Source organism: Acanthisitta chloris, unplaced genomic scaffold, assembly GCF_000695815.1.
Source record: "Acanthisitta chloris isolate BGI_N310 unplaced genomic scaffold, ASM69581v1 scaffold28571, whole genome shotgun sequence".
Lineage (NCBI taxonomy): Eukaryota > Metazoa > Chordata > Aves > Passeriformes > Acanthisittidae > Acanthisitta > Acanthisitta chloris.
In genome coordinates this window covers 56,458-64,779 of record NW_008658138.1, presented here as the reverse complement: position 1 = coordinate 64,779, position 8,322 = coordinate 56,458, and the positions used below count along the sequence as shown (strand labels likewise).

Genomic DNA, 8,322 nt, shown 5'->3' with positions numbered 1-8,322 from the left:
TTTACTCTTAATGAAGGAAATAAAAACTTATAGGAGAATTTTTTAGCAGTAAATAATGAAGACTTTAAAAAATCCCAAATTTACACGTTTTTGTTTACATCTGCAATCTGCTGCTCTATCAGATTTGGGATCAAAAGTTAAAGCCCTTATGGAGAAGTTTTAATTTTAGTGAGTTTTAATTTAATTGAGAGCATGAGCTTTCCCCTTTTATTATTATAGTTTCTACAGATGCATCCAGTGCCCAGCTGTAGTGTAAGCCTCTGCAGCCTGTCTCTAGCTGTCCCAAGTTATCAGAGTGAAATCTCTACTTTTTCAAACTGTGTGAGGCTGAAAGCTGATACATCCATTAACAAAGACACACCTGAGGGTTGCTGATGTGTAAATAAACATTTAAATCCCTAAAGCCCACTTGAAAAATCATTAAGGCATAAGTTTAAAAAGAGTTCATGCTTTTAATCAACATATAAAAGGGCTCAAGGAGACAGCTGCTGAATCCTGGGAAAGCTTCATTGATAACGAAACTTAAAATTGCTTGGTGATCATTCTAAAAGCAACTGTGCTCACAACAACTTCAAAAACTAAACAGAGTCCTGCTAGTCAACCTCTGGACCATTAATTCACCTCCTGCTATCCATGTGAACTATGAATCCACCTACTGCTGTCTACTACTGTCACTATCAAAGGTGCACATTTGATTGCTTGTGTGGTAAAGTAAAAAGCAGCCCTGAAAGAGCCTCAAAAATGCTATATCCTGTTTCAAACTTATTACCAAAAGTAGCAATTGTCACATAAATAACAAAGAGCAAAGGCCAGGAGAGGAAAGCTATGTTTATAAAACATATAGTAGATCATGAAAAGGCATCAAAGGCTGGTGCCTTCCCCTGCTGCCTCACTAATGCTCTTGGGTGCTCACTGTGAGGTGCCAGAGCTGCCAAGCACACTTTCTCACTGTGCTTCAGCTGACAAAGAGTTAAACATGAGACACAAACCCACAGAAAGACACACATTTTTCTGTTAGGACTGTCACCGAGGATAAAAATCATGTACTCTGACACATCCTAAAAAAGAAACCAAGCACACTGCAATTCCTGCATCAGAGAGACTGTGGCTGTTTTTTAAGGTTTCAGTCTGATCTTTGTTTTCCAACATGCCTTTTTGTATTTTGCCTCATTACAGCATTCATACTCTATCAGATATTCCTTTCAGAGGGTTTCAGTGGGTGCCAGCAGCTGGGAAGCTCAGCCAGCAGCCAAACAATGCCTGAGTTCAGCAGCAAGCCCAGGATTCCTGCCTTCAGGCTTGGCCAGTGCTGGGACTGTTACAGAGGTGATTCGGGTCCATCAGTGCCTGGAAGACAGCCACCCTGTGTCTCTTACAGCCCTGTCCCTTGGCCCCAGCAGCCAACTCGGTCTGCACATGGGCTCACTGCTAGCTGAGCATTAGGAGGATAAAAGTAGACAGGGAGGTCCACACTGCAAAGCCAAGAATAATGGTGCAGTTGAAAACAGAGTCATGCCTGAGCTGCATTCCTGATGGTTATTGCTGCTCCTCTTTAAGATAGCGGCGGAAGAGGTGCAATATGATGGCAGAAGAGTTTTATTTGTCAAGAAGAAGAAATACAGGCAAACCCTCCTTATGCATGAACCAAGTGCATTAACAGAAAGCCTAACAGATGCCCTGAAATGCAATTAACCAAAACAAACTATGTGGTAATGCGTGTTGGATCACATCCACAGCCACTCCCCTCTGGCACACGCGCAGCACGCACACATCCACAGGGATTTATTCCTCTTTACTGCACCACTTAGAGATGATGTGGGCACTGCAGACCACTGTGGACTCTATCCCATGTCAGCCCTGGTTACCTACCCCAGCTGATGGCTCCTTAATATGACTTGCTATGGTAATGTAAAGCAAGGTGAAAATCAACCCCACGAAGGCTCAAAAGCAGCTATAACCAACTTGTAAAGCTACCCTCCAGCTGCAATGCCACAGGCCCTGCACACAGAAAGTGCTTTCCCTCTTTGTGTTGCCATGCCACCTTCTACCTATGGTCTCAATGGTTTGCTTCCCTCCCCAGCATGTAGTTTTCATGCAAAAGCAGGTAATCAAATCTTACTCACTTCACTTCTTGAAGCAACGGCTCGGTGGAGAGGAGTCAGCCACATGTTGTCCTTGGCATTAACACGAGCACCTGCAAATAAACAGCAGAGGTTACAGTCATGCCGTGGATGCGACTCCAAAAGCCTTGCCCAGCTGTTTCCCTGAGAGCTGAGTCGTGTGTCACACTCCCCAGCTCTCTCTCGGCATCCTGTTCACCTTGGAAATGCATTTCCAGATGTCAGATAAATAGCTGATGTATGATTTGGAAAGAAAGGAGCTGGATAGAAGGGGCTATTATTAGGAACTGCTTTGTTTACAGGACACAGAAGAAGCAAGATTTGCTGTAAGGAATTACGTATCTATGTATGTACATGTATGTCCATGTATATGCATTTTTTTAGATCAACTGATGCAGCTGGGGGGGGTGGAGAGGGGAAGCAAACTAATTTTGAAAAGGGCTTAACCTGAAAATATTGCACCTTTCAGGTCTGCAGGTAGCAGTACTAGTCTGAAGAGAATAGTGCATGCAGAAAAACAATGTAGAGAAGCATAAGTGTCATGCACATAGCCTGGATGAGCCTCTGAACTTCATGAACAAAGGGATTCCTTAGCTTCATTTTGCACCATAACTGAAGTGCATACAAAAGCCTGTAATTAATAAATCCCACTCTGAATCAGAAGCACTTTCCGGAGCCGATTCCCAGGACTATTAAGATGCTTGCCCCTGAATCACAGTAGTTATTGGGAACCATGCTAGATCATCAGAGAAGAAACAAGTTCTTGCATATTTCCACAAGTCAAGATGCAATTTTTTGGCTGCAAAAGAAAACCACTTCCCAAACTATTGCAACAACTAGAGGCAATCCTCCAAAGTCACCTCAGAACCTGGTGGTTTAGCCTGCTTGCTGGAAAAACACCCTTTAGAAAAGGCAACAGTTTCAGAGAGTTTTCTAATGGACCTGTCTAAACAAGGAAGCTATTAATTAGCTCTTTTGTCCTCATGAGAAGGCTGTTACAGTTGATACACACTGGTATCCTGCCCTTTGCCTACATCATGTGAAGCTCCAGAGATATACCAGGCAACAACCTTGTCCACCATCAGGAAGCTGTCAGACAAGACTTAAGGCACCTTCCATTATCCATGCTTGGTCTGGTAGGGTCTGACTGATGCAAACTACCCAAGATTAATTCTTAGTGATTGACACCAAATACCTCGTCTTGGGTTTAGAAATGTATTTTGTATTTGCCTTGGGGTTTTGCCTTATGTTCTTAACTAAGGTTTCTTTTGTTTTACATTTATCCATTCACTAACTCCTACCAGCAGATGGTTGCAAATCAGAAAGGCTTACATGTGGAGTAGCAGAGTGTGACAAACACATTTCTCAGCATTCAACAGCTTCAGCAGCATTGGTGAGTATGAAGATGATTAGAAATCTAGACAAGTGTCTCCATCGGTAGCTATTCATGCCCTTCACTGATCCACTTACCCTTTGAGAAACTGAAATAGCTGCCAAGGAAGCAGTTAAAGAAAATAGTAACAGGGAAACAATAGCAGTATAAATAAAATAACACATAGCATGCTACCAGCCTTTTCCTTCTCTGCTGTTTTCCACATCCCTTTATCTCTTTGTGCCTCTATGTGAAACAGTGACATTGCTCTTAGGTATCTGAATAAACGCATCACTTGAATATGTTTGTTTATAAGGAACTACACAATCCAACTGTTGCCTGCCGCAGGAACTGCTATGGTACACTTATTGAGGTGCACATTTTCTGAAGAGGCATTTCAAAACTGCCCATTTCCCTCACCAAAACTCAGCTTTAAAGTTCTCAGCAGTTCTTTGCAGGCCATGGTTAATGGCAATGAAACAATTTCACCAGCACTGATGCATTCCTTCAGGGACAAAAGGTATCTGCCAGTTCAAAGGAGATCAGGCAGAGGCACAGAGGGGCAATGCTCATGTTTTCAAAGGTGTCCTGTACACTTCAGGCACTGAGTGTCCATCCTGTGACAGCCCAGGGACAGCTCTTTGGGAGCACTGAGTAACACAGAAACCCAACTCTAAAGACTAAGTGCTCCACAACATGCTAATGCACCTAAAATAAGCTGTGTACAAGAAAAACAGAAGCTTCAATTTTCAAGTCCACCCCACAACACTTCCTCAAAGTCACCCAGAAATCCAATGTCCTTCTCATCACTCTGGACCAATTACCTTAACCACGTTTCAATGCATTTCTTACAACACTCCCTGAATTAATCTGTGTGTTGATAAGGACAAGGAGGGCTGATAACACACTCAAATTCGTGTGTATTGTGTCCTTCATAGTACAATCTTCCTTGAAAATATAAGCTGGTTTAAAGATTTCCCTTAAAATCCTTTCAGCCAGCCACCACATCCACCCACCCCATAAAATATCCACTTGAAAACAGACCTCTTCAGAAAAAAGCCTTTTCTCAGCCCCATCTTCTGCACTCTGCTGTTGGGAGGGCTCATACCCCCGAGCCTGAAGGAAAGGCTTAGTTGCAGGGATTTGTTCTGTGAGCCTGAAGTAGACAATATAACATCCAATGTTATAGATAAAATCAACAGAGGAAACTAAATGTATTCCCCTTTGCTTTAATATGGCTGTTTTGTAATCTTTGCCATCTTTCACTCTCAAATTTTTCTGCCAAAAGAGGAAATAAATTTGAAATTGCCTCTGTTCTTTTGAGACCTGAAATAAACAACCCAATGCTGGCTTTCAGGAATGCAGTTAACAACTCTTTATCCCAACCGAAGTACAATTTTCCATCCAGCACATCTGCCAAATCCACATGTCCCTAATAAATCCACAGTCTAAATCTCTGAAATTAAGGATGGTCAATGGAGGAAGAAAACTCTACTCCTGAACCTATCAATGTCATTATTTACGTGCACCTTTTCAACTCCTGCTAGACACATGGCAATAGGCCCACAAAAGCATAAGGACAGGTGTCATAGCTTCTTGCCAAGAAGCTCAGAGCCTTCTGAAACAGCAAGATGTGGTAATACTGCCAAGATGGCAAGTGCCTTGGTGTGGATCAAGAGGTAAGGGACTGACCTCAAACATTATGCCCTCAGGCACCAGCTTGAAGCCCAGGATGGGGAGAGGCACCAGCACAACTGAGAATGGAGCTTGTATTTGCCCAGGCAGTTGTTCTTGCCCGCCCATGGCTCTGCCATCACACAGAGCTTCCCTTAGTGAGATGGTTACCCTGGTCTTTCGCCTTTCTGAGAGAAAGGAGGTGAAGAAGGGCTCAAAGCTCTCTGCTTTCATGTAGCCTGGAAAAATTAAACCACACAGCACATTTCCCCAGTCTGAACCCTATGATTACGAATCACATCTTTGAGCTGCTCTAAGTCTATCTGGCTCTGACATTTAATGGGCCAGGGTGATTCATACCAGTTGAGGGATCTGGTACTCTCTCTCCTGTATCAATTCCAAACAGACTCCACTTCAATGGCTACCTAGAAAGCCATTTCTGGTCTGTCTCCAACCTCCTGGGCAGAAATCTTATTCATTAGACACTACATTTATTTGAGCTGCCACCACTTCATGGGCCACAAATCTCAGCATGTGCATATTACATTTAGTTTCTCTCCTGAGCCCTGTACAAAATGCAATGCACTGATACTCCTAGTCTCTGCCAGTGCTAAGAATACTGCTTGACACCAACAGCAAGTGGGTTTGTGCTTTCTCTCTGTGAAAACACCATCTCATTTCAAGTCAGACAACGAAGTTTTTTCTGCTTATGTAAGTAAATTTTATGTTTAGATTAATCTTTTATGATACACTTTTACTAACACAGTTTACTGAATGAAGAGGTGAGGCAAAGGAAGATGCTGCAGTTGTCTTTGCAGACTAGTTACAGATCACAGTCACAAAGAAGTGTTTATAATCATTCATAAACCTGCTCCTCCAAACCTGCTCTTGGATACAAATACTCATGCTCATCAGGAGTAATGATACTTCAGATATTAAAGGACAATGAATAGGTAGAATATGCAACATGACAAAATTGATTTTGACTCATGCTGAGCTGGCTGGGAAAGATCCACACAGTTCCTGCACCCCAGCACAGTCACACTGACACAGAGGTCAATTTTTAAAAGCCTACATTATAAGCTTTTCACACCCATTTGGGTATATAAAAAGCCCCAATATATATCTCCTACATTTTATGCTGTTGACCAGACAAACCCTCTAGCCTGGGGATGACATTTTGGCAGTGATGTGCTGGAACCAAGTGTCCCAGAAGGACACCAGAAAGCCTCCTCCCCTCATTAGCAATGTGATCAAACCCAACAGTGTTCACCAGGACATTTTTGGAAGCTATTTTGAGTCAAGGCAGAAATGGGTAAAACGGCTTCACCTTTCTCTTTAGGAGGACATTGCCTGTGCTGTTACTTGCAAACCTTGAGAAAAGACACTGCTCCTGCAATCTTCTTATAGCACAATGGAACTACAGTATGTGACAGACAAGAACACACATGCGCAGATAAAGTTTATTCATTCTTACCTCTCAATGAAGAAAATCATGTTTGCATTTAGCACACTGAAACTCCCCCTAAGCATAACCTGTCAGTAGAGCAATGCTCACTTCAACCATTCTGCTGGCAGCAGGGTGAGAGCAGAAAGATGTGATGTATGATGCATGTCCAACCAGTTACTCTCATTAAGCAATTAGGCAACCCAAAACTCCCCCCAAAATGAACAGAGGAAACACATAGCCACAGCAAACTGAATTCTCATTTTCTGCCTTCCCTAGCTGTGGTTAGGTTGGTAATCCAAAGCCACCTGGTTGTGTGGTCTGCATGCACCCATAGGCAGCAGGATCTAACTTTGAAACTGGGGAGTTCTCTAAGCAGGGGGATGGATCAGCTAATCTCTACAATACATCCTGAATTATTCTGGAATTCAGGGTTGGGAATTAGAAGGTGCCTTGCAACCACAGGGCTAACAATTCTGAAATAACTTGCTAAAATAAATATGCACCTCATATGCAGTCTAATAACCTGTGAAATCAGTTATACAGCAAAGTTGTTGCAAGGGGTTAGATGTTTGTACCATAAGGTTCCTTTCAGTCCCACATTCTTAAACTCCCATAAGCTTTACTCTTACAGTTCTCCAGTTTAAAAAACCACTGCCTTTCAAATCTGCAAGCACATCCAGGAGTTTGTCATGAATTATGTGCACTTCTTGAGAGATGTCTGCTTTATGTATTGTTCCAACTTATTTTGGTCATGTCTTTTATCACTACAACACTTGGGAAACATTTCCTGATATGTTTTTTTTTGTTTAGATACATCCTACCACACAGTTTCTCATATCCAAACAAACTTCCCAACTCTTAGAATCATGTAAATATCACCTACAAGTCATTTAAACCCATTTTTTTGCTCTTATTCCATAATAATTTTTGCTTAGCAGGAATTCTTGGCTTGTACTCCAATATGTGAACCCACATTTCAAATATGCACTTAAGGAGTTTCTGAATCACAAACACTGTCAGTTTGAATGCTTTAATAACTAACTGCTTTGTTTTTTAATTCTGCTCTGACTCAGTACATGTTTTATTATTGCATCACCAAATATAAACCTATTTTCTAAGCCTGCAACAAATTCAACCAGAAATAGGCACTACCCAAAACTCACTTGTGTGCGCTTTGGTGGGTATTCCTGGCAGCTTTAGAAGTAGCTAATTTCCCTGTCAGTAACAGTGAGAGACATTGCCTTACCTGACAGAATGAGGAGCTCGATGATGTCTGCATCCCCCAGGAATGAGGCAACATGAAGAGGAGTTCGTTTCTCAGCATCCTACAAAACCACAGATTGTCCAGTGATGAGACATGGTCAATAAGGGCAAACTTTAGAGCAGTGGATTTGTACACATTTATGTGTGCACTTCTGTTTAGAGTTAGAAATGCAATCTCAGCCAGTGAAAGAACAAAATTCAAGATCTCAACAACTCAATTCCTGCCATTAATCCTCAACTTGTCACTTAAAAGTTTACCAATTATCACAGACCTTGCAGAGACACTGTCTTTACTCTGATGTCTTTTTATACAGGTAGGTCAAATCAAACCTAAACCAAGGAAAGACACGATCCTTGGGTCTCTTTCAGAAACATTTTCCACTATTAAGTATTGCAGCAACATAATTCAGATGCTTCTGCATACCAGACTGTGTACTACAGTT

General features: G+C 42.0%; 1 protein-coding gene across 1 annotated transcript in view; it reads right to left on the bottom strand.

The window, feature by feature from the left end:
* Nucleotides 1–8,322, bottom strand: part of LOC103811997 (serine/threonine-protein phosphatase 6 regulatory ankyrin repeat subunit B) — a gene marked incomplete at its 5' end in the record, with an annotated part of 24,907 nt that overhangs the window by 9,798 nt on the left and 6,787 nt on the right. Inside the window, 2 exons of the mRNA XM_009085004.1 lie at nucleotides 2,124–2,194; nucleotides 7,863–7,941. Coding sequence (XP_009083252.1) covers nucleotides 2,124–2,194; nucleotides 7,863–7,941 — 150 coding nt within the window. The remainder of the gene's footprint in view (nucleotides 1–2,123; nucleotides 2,195–7,862; nucleotides 7,942–8,322) is intronic.